Source organism: Notolabrus celidotus, unplaced genomic scaffold (assembly GCF_009762535.1).
Source record: "Notolabrus celidotus isolate fNotCel1 unplaced genomic scaffold, fNotCel1.pri scaffold_239_arrow_ctg1, whole genome shotgun sequence".
Lineage (NCBI taxonomy): Eukaryota > Metazoa > Chordata > Actinopteri > Labriformes > Labridae > Notolabrus > Notolabrus celidotus.
Window position 1 is genome coordinate 23,790 of NW_023260084.1, and position 13,830 is coordinate 37,619.

At 44.8% G+C, this 13,830-nt stretch overlaps 1 protein-coding gene across 1 annotated transcript; it reads left to right on the top strand.

The window, feature by feature from the left end:
- The first annotated feature begins 1,162 nt into the window (after positions 1-1,162).
- npy8ar (neuropeptide Y receptor Y8a) lies at positions 1,163-7,871 on the top strand. Its single transcript, XM_034678824.1, has 4 exons — positions 1,163-1,471; positions 2,782-3,023; positions 6,731-6,877; positions 7,074-7,871. The coding sequence occupies exons 1-4, from the start codon at positions 1,163-1,165 to the stop codon at positions 7,525-7,527; spliced, it is 1,152 nt and encodes a 383-aa protein (XP_034534715.1). The 3' UTR covers positions 7,528-7,871.
- The last annotated feature ends 5,959 nt before the right edge of the window (positions 7,872-13,830 follow it).

A 13,830-nucleotide genomic window follows, 5' to 3' on the forward strand; every position in this document is an offset into this window, starting at 1 on the left:
TGATGAATGGCATTCCTCTTTGTGTTACTGCCCTCTACTGGTCTGGTGGTGTAGTGCATTTACTTTTTTCCCTCCATACGTCACTGGCCTGATTTACACAATCTACCCGGGACTTCAACCCGCGGTTGAAACGCAGACAACAATGGGGGACCAGGAACCTTTTAGTTCAGGGGAAAGTAGTTCTGGGGGCTAAAAGACCCCGGGACTCTTGGTCCAAATGCACCTAGAAAGAAACATGGCTAACAACTGTATTTGTGACTTTCATTGGGGGCTGAGGGCAGACAATCTGCAACAACCTGAACGATCCTCATCAGGAGAAACAAGCTGCAAATACAGAAAGGATGACTCTTTAAAAACATTTTGCAGCACTTTCTTTCTTTTTCAGATGTTTTATGATTTCATGTTTTTAGTGTTGCATCATTTATATTTGGAGAGCAGTTGTTTTGGCCTCTCATTGCTCCTTCTCTCATGTGTTGCATTTGTTTTTGACTTTTGTTTTTAAAGATGCATCGTTTCTCCATTTGCAGATCATCTGTCCTTGCAGGCCACCGTACATTCTTTCATCTAATCCCTTCTTTCTGTTCTCTTCCAAAAAAAGGCGTCAACGCTCCCAAACGATGACTGATCATAGCTTTCTTGTTCGTGTTTCTGTCATCTTCACATGTCCCTCCGGTGAGAGTGGGCGTGATGTACCAGATTAAGATCCATGATGGTCTCTGTTGATCTGAAGCACATGATGAGACTCTGAAGCATTAATGGTTTATGTTAATGAGGACTGTGGGTGGCAGAGAGAGAAGAGAAGCTCTCATGTTTCCTTCCCTTTGTCGTGATCTTCCTTTAACTTGTTTTTCTTCCTCGTGTCTTCCTCTCCTCCTCTAACCGTCTGTGTTTTGTTTTCTTCTGTGTCCCTCGCAGGCGAACACGGATGCTGCTCTGATTCTTTGGGATGACTCCTGTGAAGGAATAAGAGGACGACGTCTGTATTTGAATCCCTCGGCGCTGTGCACCGAGCAGCAGCTGCACCTGCCCGCCTCGTCCTGTCACCTCCGCTCACATCTGGATCTCAACTTCCACTTTTTTGGAGACTTAAAGTTCAACATCAGCCTCAGGGCTGTGACCTCTCCTCCCCTCTCCTCCCCCTCCCCCGCTCCTCCTCCCTGCCATGTCCAACGACAGCAGCTTCCTCAGTGTGTGGGAGGCCTCGCATTGGGCAGACACCTCCCAGTGCCCGCCCTCTGTGGGCGGGGCCACCTTCCTGATCGTAGCGTACAGCGCCGTCATCGCGGTTGGGTTACTCGGCAATGCCGGCTTAGTGTTCATCATCGCACGGCAACAGGAGTTACGCAACGTCACCAACATCCTGATCGCCAACCTGTCGTGCTCCGACATCCTGATGTGTGTGGTGTGTCTCCCGGTGACCGTCATCTACACACTGATGGACCGCTGGGTGCTCGGGGAGGCCTTGTGCAAGGTGAGGAGAACACACACACACACACACACACACAGACACACACACACACACACACACACACACACACACACTTTGTTAGGAGAGTTAAGGCTGATTTATATTTATACTTCTGTGTAGGGGAGACGCAGAATTATAAATCAGCCTTTACCACCAGAGGAAACACATACTGCAATACCACAGGTGGCCACTAGGGTGGTGAAGGATTGCTCAGAGGGTATCTTTTTAAAGAACAACCTCAGCAGGCGTCTCATGCCGACTGGGACGAGCCGTCAGTCTACACAACATAGAAAGAACAAATGTCCCCGGTGTGTGGATGATATTTCAGGTTATAGTCCCCACAAGGATAGAAACACAAGTGCACACTCACACACGCACTCGCGCACACACTCACGCACACACACACGCACCGCACAAACACACACAGGCACGCATGCACACACACATGTACGCACCCACACACGCAAATGCACACAGGCATGCACACACACACTCACTCACACAAGCATGCACACACACACACACACACACACACACACACACAGATAGATAACGTAGAGTCCGGTCTTCAGATTACATTTGTTGTGATTTGGTGTTTTATAAATAAAGTTTGATTGACAGGATTTTTAAAACACAAGGCAGTCAGTTAGCAACACGAACAGAGATAAATGTTAAATAACCTCTGAAAATATTTCCCAACAAAGTGAACTGACTACAACTCAGAGGAGACACATTCAGACCCTTTAACCCTGACACCAGAGACGTGTTTCTATCCATTGATTATCCACAGCTGTAGCTAGCTTGTGTTTCCCAGTCGGTTAAAGTTAAAGTGTCCTCATCACCTCAAAGATGTAAAGAAGTTCTGTTGAGTGAATTCAGCACTACTGCATGCAAACACCGGGAAAGTGAAACGTGAACCAACAAACCGACCATCCACAGGAGTTTGAGTTTGTCTCCGTCGACTCCTCTGATCTGTGAAATGTTCTTTTTGTGGTCTCTTCTGAAACCTCCGTGTTCCTGACACCGTGTCCTTCATGCGTATGAATGCGGGGCTGTAAAATCAGAGCCGTGGAGCCGCTGTAGCTCTGTGGCTGGATCCAGAGGCGAAGTCACATCACAAGGGTCACCGCTTCAACTCCTGACCTTTCGCTGCACGTCACCCGCCACTCTCTTTTCCCAAATGCACCAAAACACATCTTTAAAAGTGATCCAGAGTACAGAGACGATCATGTCACCGTGGAGACGTGGAATTATCTCATATGTTTGTTTTGTGGGTCTGAAACATCCCATCCTGTCTCCTTACCTGTCCCCAGGTGACCCCCTTCGTTCAGTGCATGTCCGTGACGGTCTCCGTCTTCTCCTTGGTGCTGATCGCGTTGGAGCGTCACCAGCTGATCCTCCACCCCACCGGCTGGTCTCCTGCTGCCGGGCACTCCTACCTGGCGGTGGGGCTGACGTGGTTGGTCGCCTGCTTCATCTCTTTACCTTTCCTCTCCTTCAACATCCTCACCAACGACCCCTTCCAGAACATCAGCCTGCCTACAAACCCTTTCAGGTGAGCGCAGAGTTAGTTTGTCACACTGAGGGGATCCACCTCAGGATAAAACCCAGATAATTTGGATTTAGATATGTGAGCTCTGTGAACGAGGTGACTTTTTTATAACTGTATCTTATATTGAATTAGGGGCGTGGCTAACTTGACTGACAGGTGGGTGCCCTGTAGCTGTTAGGGTGGAGGCTAAAGGCCAGCCTCAACCCCGCCTCTCTGCCTCTTGTTAGATCAACCAAAGTTATATTGAGTCACATTTCAAATTGTTGCAAACCCAGTCACTCTAGTCGAACTCCTCCCGGCCTGCAGGAGGAGCTCTGACATGACAGAACGCTGGGTTTACGTCTGCAGCAGCTTCGCCCACGTCTCCTGGCAGCAGAGCGTCTAGAGTCCACAGCGGCTCTTTTTTCTGCCTGTGCTTCTGTTTGGTGGATTTTCAGGCTCCAAACAAACATATTTGCTCTGAGCTCAGGCACAGCTGAGGCTGACTTTACGTGCTTTACATGTAATACAATGTTGGCATGATGTTGTGTTTGCACCAGCTCAGACCTTTGTTGCAGATTTAGTTTAGCAGCTGTGTGCAAACAGGGGATGAAAGAGAGGTCTCCTCGGTGGACAGACGACTGGTACAGGACGATAAATGCATCACAACCGCAGACAGACTACATGTTGAAGCTCCTTTAACGCTTCTGCACCTGACATTTGATTTGCAGTGAGCATGTGTGCAGGGTGAAGTCTCACCTGAGCCGTCTGCTGCACAGTCTGAATTTAAAAAGCTACAGCATCCGCCTGCAGCTCTGACAGACAGAGGTTAACAACAATGCTGTCTGCAGCTCTGTGTTAAAGCGACGGCTGTTAGTCATTCAGACGTTTTATGATGTAAATGATCCTCCCAGACTCACTACAGACACAACAAGGTCGCCTCTGTTTGATTTACAAACCTACTGAAACCTTTGATTAGGACGACAGCCAATCCACAAAGCTCTCCAGTCTCCAGACAAATAATCATTGACTTCAGACAAAAGGTGTTCTAGTTCTGTTCTCATCAGACATCCTGGGAGGCAGAACGACGTAAAACTGGAGCTGATATGTTGTTGACAGGTCTGGATTTAAATCAGATACCTGCATCTATAACAAGGCATTATTTTAACCCTTTGTTTGGATCAAAATGAAATAATTCTGCTGTCATTGCTGCTTTTGGTGAAAAAAGAGAGCCTCAGCTTTTCCCCCTTGGAGAACCTAAAGCAGCATTTACAGTTTTTTTTAACAGATCTTACATTTTCACTCACTGAACTACAGCAAACAGTCTGTTTGTGGTTAAAGTGCATAAAATAAATACATGCAAATCGTTGAACACTGTTCACTAAAGGTGCATTTGGACCAAGAGTCTTTTAGCCCCCTGAACTACTTCCCCCTGAACTAAAAGGTTCCTGTGCCCCCATTGTTGTCTGCGTTTGGACCGCGGACTGAAGTCCCGGGTAGATTGTGTAAATCAGGCCAGAGACGTATGGAGGAAAAAAAGTAAATGCACTACACCACCAGACCAGTAGAGGGCAGTAACACAAAGAGGAATGCCATTCATCACAGATGACACCATAGAAGCAGACGGACAGGCAGGTATCATTATGATCAACACAACAGTTAGCCTGTTAGCATGAAGAGACTCAGCTGGTCTGTTTTAGATGGTGCTATATTTCATCACAGATGGATTCACTGAATCAACAGGTGAGAGGAGATAAGCGCGAGTAGCAAAGACGTTTCAACACGGCTTTAAAATCCTTTTGAACTCAAAAGCCGTGGCAGAGATCGGCCGGTGTTTTGGTTTAAACGGCGACCCTGTTAACTGGAGACTCTCAGCCGGATGCATCCCTCATTGTCAGAGCCATTTCTGCAAGTCCCGGGTAGATTGTGTAAATCAGGCCAGTGACGTATGGAGAAAAAAAAGTAAATGCACTACACCACCAGACCAGTAGAGGGCAGTAACACAAAGAGGAATGCCATTCATCACAGATGGAAAAAACAATGGATGCGAGTGGTTTCTGGAAAAAATAAAAAAAAAAACAAAATTGACTAAAGAAATTTTGAAAAAAAAAAATTTGACAAAAAAAAAAAAAAAAAAAATTCGAAAAAAGAATTTTGAATAAAAAAAATTAGACAAAAATAAAAAAAAAAAAAAAGATTTTGAAAAAAAACTGGACTAAAAAATTTGAAAAATAAAAATTTGAAAAAACAAAATTGACCAAAAAATGTATTTTCCTCAAATTTGAAATAGAGCTCCAAAAGTAGAAAAACATGAAATAAGTGAAAATTTTGTGCCTGCGGTTAAAAACATGGAAAAAGCAAAGAAGGAATCAACACGTGAGAGGAGATTAGCGTGAGTAGCAAAGACGTTTCAACACGGCTTTAAAATCCTTTTGAACTCAAAAGCCGTGGCAGAGATCGGCCGGTGTTTTGGTTTAAACGGCGACCCTGTTAACTGGAGACTCTCAGCCGGATGCATCCCTCATTGTCAGAGCCATTTCTGCAAGTCCCGGGTAGATTGTGTAAATCAGGCCAGTGACGTATGGAGAAAAAAAAGTAAATGCACTACACCACCAGACCAGTAGAGGGCAGTAACACAAAGAGGAATGCCATTCATCACAGATGGAAAAAACAATGGATGCGAGTGGTTTCTGGAAAAAAGAAAAAAAAAACAAAATTGACTAAAGAAATTTTGAAAAAAAAAAATTTTAACAAAAAAAAAAAAAAAAAAAATTCGAAAAAAGAATTTTGAATAAAAAAAATTAGACAAAAATAAAAAAAAAAAAAAAGATTTTGAAAAAAAACTGGACTAAAAAATTTGAAAAATAAAAATTTGAAAAAACAAAATTGACCAAAAAATGTATTTTCCTCAAATTTGAAATAGAGCTCCAAAAGTAGAAAAACATGAAATAAGTGAAAATTTTGTGCCTGCGGTTAAAAACATGGAAAAAGCAAAGAAGGAATCAACACGTGAGAGGAGATTAGCGTGAGTAGCAAAGACGTTTCAACACGGCTTTAAAATCCTTTTGAACTCAAAAAGCCGTGATCGCAGAGATCGGCCGGTGTTTTGGTTTAAACAGCGACCCTGTTAACTGGAGACTCTCAGCCGGATGCATCCCTCATAAACGTCTTTAGACCATCATTAAATATCTGATGAGGATATTTTGAAATCTTAATAAAAACTAAACTAGTTTGCATTCCCAGGAACTCCCTCTGTGTTTCAACAGCTGTGTAAACTCCACAAACACTGACACGTTCAGCTGAAGGGCTCCAGTTTACAGGGTCACTTTTAAAAGCGGAACACCGGGAGGAGAGACGCATTCACGGTGGGCTGAGAGAAGACTACTGTTACAAGCTGCTAAATCAAGAGAATCACAGCTTCTTCTTTTGAAAAGTACACACACATACAAAAAAGATAGAACAAATAAAAACTAATGAAAGAAAGAGAAATCAAGAGAATCACAGATGTGTGTGATGTTATTGTGGACGGAGGGAGGAATAAAAACACTGAGGTTAATCTACCAATCAGACACGTTCAGCATTGCAGGCCCCGCCCCCCGAAAGTCCCGGGACCTTTGAAAAGTACTACCCCCCTAGCAGGGGCTTTTTAGGGGGGAGATTATCTACCCCTGAACTAAATTTAGACCCTGGGTCCACCGGTCTAAAAACACCTTGTGTCTGTTCCCTCTCAGGGATCATCTGATCTGCATGGAGCTGTGGCCGTCAGATAAACATCGTCTAGCCTACACCACGTCCCTGCTGCTCTTCCAGTACTGCCTCCCCCTCCTGATGGTGCTGCTCTGCTACCTCAGGATCTTCCTCCGCCTGAGACGACGCAGGTTTGTTTTCTAAATGTTTCTTAAAGTGGACAGAGGAGTGCCACAGGGTTCAGTTTTAGGACCCATTCTTTTTCATCAAACTTACATGCTCTTGTTCATCAGTTTTAATGTGCAGGAAGTGCTGCACTTGCAAATGATCATCTGGGCAACAGACAAACCATCATTGTGCTGATAAGTCTCTTGCTGTCTCCTGCAGGGACATGGTGGAGCGCAGCCGGAGGACTCGAGGAGCCCACAGGATCAACGTCATGCTGTTGGCCATCGTCGTCGCCTTCGCTCTGTGCTGGCTGCCGCTCAACGTCTTCAACACGCTGTTCGACTGGCACCACCAGGTCCTGCCAGACTGCCAGCACGACGCCATCTTCTCAGCCTGCCACCTAACGGCGATGGCGTCCACCTGCATTAACCCCGTGGTGTACGGATTCCTCAACAGCAACTTTCAAAGGGAGCTGAAGGCCACGCTGCAGCGCTGCCAGTGTGGGAACAGGGCGGCGGAGAGCTACGAGAGCTTCCCTCTGTCCACCGTGGGCAGTGAAGGCATCACGAAAGCCACCTCGCTCAACAGGATGGGATCCGTGTGCGTTCCTTCGCCCAGGTTTGAGTCCAGCTCCGGGACGAGGCCGGGGAAAACGATACCAGCTATCACCTAACAATGACAACAAACTCTGGATTAAGTTCCCTCACTGCCGTCTGAGACCAAGACAAACACTTCTTCAACTTTACTTCCATGACTCTCCAGCCGGAGGGAAACCTGTAAGTGGACAGGATGGAGGCTGGATGATGTAGCTTCAAGTCTGGTAAATGGACTCTTAGAACAAGCAGAGCTAAAAGAAGACCGTTTGTCCAGCCCGCCTTGCTGAATGTTGCTGTCGGACTAGATTTCGTCATATTCACCGTGTAGCCGTTCCCCTGAGACAACACGCTCAGGGGGAGACGCTCAGATGCTCAAACAGGGTCGGACTCTGTACTTCAAGTTTGGACGTCTTTTAAGGCAAAGTTTGGTCCATATTTCAAATGATAACAACACATTTAAGTTAGCCGCTTCCAAGCTAACATCTCGGGCATGAAAGGAACAGATTAAGTAAAGAGAAATGTGTAGTGAGTGGGTGTTTAAAGGTGCATTTGGACCAAGAGTTCCTGGGTCTTTTAGCCCCCAGAGCTACTTCCCCCTGAACCAAAAGGTTCCTGGTCCCCCATTGTTGTCTGTGTTTCGACCGCAGGCTGAAGTCCCGGGTGGATTGTGTAAATCAGGCCAGTGACGTATGGAGGAAAAAAAGTAAATGCACTACACCACCAGACCAGTAGAGGGCAGTAAGAAAGAGACGAAGGCCGTACAACAAAGATGACACCATAGAAGAAGACAGACAGGCTGGCATCGCCATATTAACCTGTAAGCATGAAGGAGATTCCTCTTGTGCTGTTTCTGATCGTGCTTTATTGCAGATGGTTTCACTGAATCAACTCTTGGAAGGAGACGAGCACGAGAAGCAAAGCAGAGATCGGCCGGTGTTCCGCTTTTAAAAGCGACCCTGTTAACTGGAGACTCTCAGCCGGATGCATCCCTCATAAACGTCTTTAGACCATCATTAAATATCTGATGAGGATATTTTGAAATCTTAATAAAAACTAAACTAGTTTGCATTCCCAGGAACTCCCTCTGTGTTTCAACAGCTGTGTAAACTCCACAAACACTGACACGTTCAGCTGAAGGTCTCCAGTTTACAGGGTCACTTTTGAAACCGTAACACCGGGAGGAGAGACGCATTCACGATATCAGGCTGAGAGAAGACTACTGTTACAAGCTGCTAAATCAAGAGAATCACAGCTTCTTCTTTTGAAAAGTACACACACATACAAAAAAGATAGAACAAATAAAAACTAATGAAAGACAGAGAAATCAAGAGAATCACAGATGGAAAAAACAATGACTGTGAATTGTTTTTGAAAAATTGAAAAAAAAAAAAAGACAAAAAAAAATGTTTTGACAAAAAAAAAAATTTAGACAATTTTTTTTGACAAATTTTTTGTCAACATTTTTTTTTTTTTTTACAAAATTAAATTTGACAAAAAAAAATTAACAAAAAAGTTGACCCTGTCGAAAAAATTAATTTTCCTCAATCTTGAAATTGTGCTCCAAAAGCAGAAAAACGTGATAAAAAGTGAAAATGTTGTGCCTGCAGTTAAAAACATGGAAAAAGCAACAAATGAATCAACACAAACACTGACACGTTCAGCTGAAGGTCTCCAGTTTACAGGGTCACTTTTAAAAGCGGAACACCGGGAGGAGAGACTCATTCACGGTGGGCTGAGAGAAGACTACTGTTACAAGCTGCTAAATCAAGAGAATCACAGCTTCTTCTTTTGAAAAGTACACACACATACAAAAAAGATAGAACAAATAAAAACTAATGAAAGAAAGAGAAATCAAGAGAATCACAGATGGAAAAAACAATGACTGTGAATTGTTTTTGAAAAATTGAAAAAAAAAAAAAAAAAGACAAAAAAATGTTTTGACAAAAAAAAAAAATTTGACAATTTTTTTTTTTGACAAATTTTTTTTTTCAACATTTTTTTTTTTTTACAAAATTTAATTTGACAAAAAAAAATTAACAAAAAAGTTGACCCTGTCGAAAAAAATAATTTTCCTCAAACTTGAAATTGTGCTCCAAAAGCAGAAAAACGTGAAAAAATGTGCCTGCGGTTAAAAACATGGAAAAAGCAATGAATGAATCAACACGTGAGAGGAGATAAGCGCGAGTAGCAAAGACGTTTCAACACGGCTTTAAAATCCTTTTCAACTCAAAAGCCGTGATCGCAGAGATCAGACGGTGTTTTGGTTTAAACGGCGACCCTGTTAACTGGAGACTTTCAGCCGGATGCATCCCTCATAAACGTCTTTAGACCATCATTAAATATCTGATGAGGATATTTTAAAATCTTAATAAAAACTAAACTAGTTTGCATTCCCAGGAACTCCCTCTGTGTTTCAACAGCTGTGTAAACTCCACAAACACTGACACGTTCAGCTGAAGGTCTCCAGTTTACAGGGTCACTTTTAAAACCGGAACACCGGGGGGAGAGACGCATTCACGGTGGGCTGAGAGAAGACTACTGTTACAAGCTGCTAAATCAAGAGAATCACAGCTTCTTCTATTGAAAAGTACACACACATACAAAAAAGATAGAACAAATAAAAACTAATGAAAGAAAGAGAAATCAAGAGAATCACAGATGTGTGTGATGTTATTGTGGACGGAGGGAGGAATAAAAACACTGAGGTTATTCTACCAATCAGACACGTTCAGCTGAAGGTCTCCAGTTTACAGGGTCACTTTTAAAACCGGAACACCGGGAGGAGAGACGCAGGTGGCGACCAAGTTTAAGAACCACTATCGCCCCCTGCCATGAAACAATCACTTATACTGTGTTACCTTGTTCTTAATTTTAAGATTAACATCAAAACTTTATTCTTCATTAAAGAGGATTATCATCATCATTAGCGGTTTGTTGTGACGGCCCTCATTTGAACAAATGTAATGTTTTGTATTTAATATAACAGAGAAGAGTTTTCAGAAACAGCTCATGTTTTCGTCATTTAATGTTTTTCTGCCGACATTAAAGAAGTCAAATATCCCAAATATTAGCGTGAACAAATGATACGCTAACTGTTAGCCTTTAAGATAAGCGATGTTCCAGATTCCGACATGTCAGCTGTAGTCATAGGAAAGGGAAACAGTCAGGTAATCTACAGTATGGCTACCATTAGCAGAGCTAGCACCATCGTGGAGTGGTTATATGTCAGTTTAACCAGACACAGCCTACATACAACTTTATCCCCATTTACTACATCAACATACTGACAAACCACGCCCACTACAACATGACATCATCACCTGTGCTCCTTTACATCCAGGTAGTAGAGCGTTAGAGGCGGGGCTTCAGCTCAGACTCAGCATAAACAGGTGGACTGTGGACGTTTACGGACAACAGAACGATGGAGACTCTGGAGGATAAAAACTGAAGAACATTTAAAAACATGTTTTATATGAACGTTTGAATCCATGAAATCATGAGGATGGTGAAAGTGTTGACGAGCATGCCTTAGTGAGCATCAGAGCGTGCTTGGCGTAAATACAACAGGAGAGAACGAGCCTCTGTGTATTTTATAACTGGTTCAGTGTGAATGTTTCATTACAGAGCGACTGATAGACGTGCCGTTTGGAGCATATTTGAAAACTTGAATGTATTTTTCTTCTTTTACAGTCAGAGACGGTCGTCGTTGTTGTTGTTGAAGCCACTCAGCCTTACTTTTCCTGAATGTGATGAAACTTTGAAGGAATGTTTGAAACGCGGTGGACACGGTGAGCTTTGTAGCAGCGATCAGACCCAACGACACGAGTGTGAAGAAGAGACTTTTAAAGATAAGGTCTCTGATATCTGACGTGTTCGCTGGTTCCTTCAATCTGCTTCAAAACAAAGGAATGAGTTCTGTAGAGTTTCTTTCTCTCTTTTGGATCTGTTTTATTCCCTCTGCTTTGTTTCTACATCACATTTATAAAATCCAGAGAAAACATGAGTTCAGAATTTGATGTTTTTGATCTTCACTTTAAGACCTCCAAATGTTACATTGAATTTCAGAGTCACCGTCCTTTTCCTCAAAGTGAAGGAGCAGAGTGATTATTTATTCTTTGTCTTTATATTTGGCTTCATGTCTCAGTGTCAGACCGGGGACACACGGCACCATCAGGGACTTTATCTTTAACATCAGTACCTGTCCTGTTAGTCGTTTCATTGTGACATTAAACCAGTGTGAAATACAAACGTGTGGTTCATTCAGTAAAACTAATCAGAGTCAGAAATACTTTCTTTATTCCAGGGAGGGATTCAGTCATTAAAGCTGCTCTATACACAATAAACTATACAAGCACAATAATACGCTCTGGAGAAAATAAATCCATGGTTGAAGTCCCTGGAGATCAGGAAGAGGGCCCTCTGGTGGTCTGTCTGAAGATCAGGAAGAGGGCGCTCTGGTGGTCTGTCTGAAGATCAGGAAGAGGGCGCTCTGGTGGTCTGTCTGAAGATCAGGAAGAGGGCGCTCTGGTGGTCTGTCTGGAGATCAGGAAGAGGGCGCTCTGGTGGTCTGTCTGAAGATCAGGAAGAGGGGAAGAGGGCGCTCTGGTGGTCTGTCTGAAGATCAGGAAGAGGGCGCTCTGGTGGTCTGTCTGGAGATCAGGAAGAGGGCCCTCTGGTGGTCTGTCTGGAGATCAGGAAGAGGGCGCTCTGGTGGTCTGTCTGGAGATCAGGAAGAGGGCGCTCTGGTGGTCTGTCTGAAGATCAGGAAGAGGGGAAGAGGGCGCTCTGGTGGTCTGTCTGGAGATCAGGAAGAGGGGAAGAGGGCGCTCTGGTGGTCTGTCTGGAGATCAGGAAGAGGGCGCTCTGGTGGTCTGTCTGGAGATCAGGAAGAGGGCGCTCTGGTGGTCTGTCTGGAGATCAGGAAGAGGGCCCTCTGGTGGTCTGTCTGGAGATCAGGAAGAGGGCCCTCTGGTGGTCTGTCTGAAGATCAGGAAGAGGGCGCTCTGGTGGTCTGTCTGGAGATCAGGAAGAGGGCCCTCTGGTGGTCTGTCTGGAGATCAGGAAGAGGGCACTCTGGTGGTCTGTCTGGAGATCAGGAAGAGGGCGCTCTGGTGGTCTGTCTGAAGATCAGGAAGAGGGCGCTCTGGTGGTCTGTCTGAAGATCAGGAAGAGGGGAAGAGGGCACTCTGGTGGTCTGTCTGGAGATCAGGAAGAGGGCACTCTGGTGGTCTGTCTGGAGATCAGGAAGAGGGCACTCTGGTGGTCTGTCTGGAGATCAGGAAGAGGGCACTCTGGTGGTCTGTCTGGAGATCAGGAAGAGGGCACTCTGGTGGTCTGTCTGGAGATCAGGAAGAGGGCACTCTGGTGGTCTGTCTGGAGATCAGGAAGAGGGCACTCTGGTGGTCTGTCTGGAGATCAGGAAGAGGGCACTCTGGTGGTCTGTCTGGAGATCAGGAAGAGGGCACTCTGGTGGTCTGTCTGGAGTCTGGCTATGGCAGCGTTGAGAACGTTGGATGCTGTAGTCTGGTTTGCAGAGGGGGGATGTAAACAGCTCCCAGGATGACATGAGATCTCCCTGTGCAGATAATATGGTTGGAGATCCACAGCGCTCTCGGGTCTATCCCGGTCTACCCGGACAGTCAGGAAGCCGTCAGTGGAGACATCGTGGTCGTTGAATATCCTGATGCAGACACGTTTCAGTGAAGCACACTGTGCTACATTCCTGAAGCTCCATCTGACTCCTGGCTAGTCCTGTTAGCTCGTCCATCTTGGCCATGATGAGAGAGGAGAGACACAGCTTCTATCTCCTCTCCATAAACCTCCGCCTTCTTATACCAGCTCTCCTCCCTCGTAGCTCTATGCGTCCTAAATCTCCAGAGCTCTGCAGGAACATCCAGCAGACGAGCCGGCCGGCTTCAGCTCAACCAGCTGAGCACGAGTAAAAACAAAACAAAGAGGGGTTGCATTACAAAGTTGGTGATTTCATCTTGAAAAACAACTCTCACCAACTGAAGGCCGAAAGAGGTCACAACTTCAACAAGCTGCCAGAGAGAAATCAGACAAAGTTTGATGAAGAAAGAGAAGAATGAACAAAGAGCAGCGACTCTAACAGGCTGCATGCACGGTTGCCACATCTTCAAACTTGATAATAAAAGAATGACAGGAAGAAGAGATTGAAGATGTGTCACTGCTGTGTTTGTGTTTCTGAGCAGCAGATATGAGAGCTTTGTTTAAAGCCGTGTCCGGTACACGTGTGTGAACATGTCTGCAGAGTGTGTGTTCTCACTTGGGTACAGAGTGTCAGTGGCCTCCATCACACAGGATCACGGATGTGCCGCTCCACTGCAGCTGACTCCCCGTGACGTTCAGGTGAAGTGTTG

Bases quoted from the DNA above. Each gene is read 5' to 3' on its own strand.
- npy8ar (XM_034678824.1), top strand. From the start codon at position 1,163: ATGTCCAACGACAGCAGCTTCCTCAGTGTGTGGGAGGCCTCGCATTGG. The intron at 1,472-2,781 runs GTGAGGAGAACA...ACCTGTCCCCAG, and splicing joins TCGGGGAGGCCTTGTGCAAG to GTGACCCCCTTCGTTCAGTG. The intron at 6,878-7,073 runs GTTTGTTTTCTA...TGTCTCCTGCAG, and splicing joins CTCCGCCTGAGACGACGCAG to GGACATGGTGGAGCGCAGCC.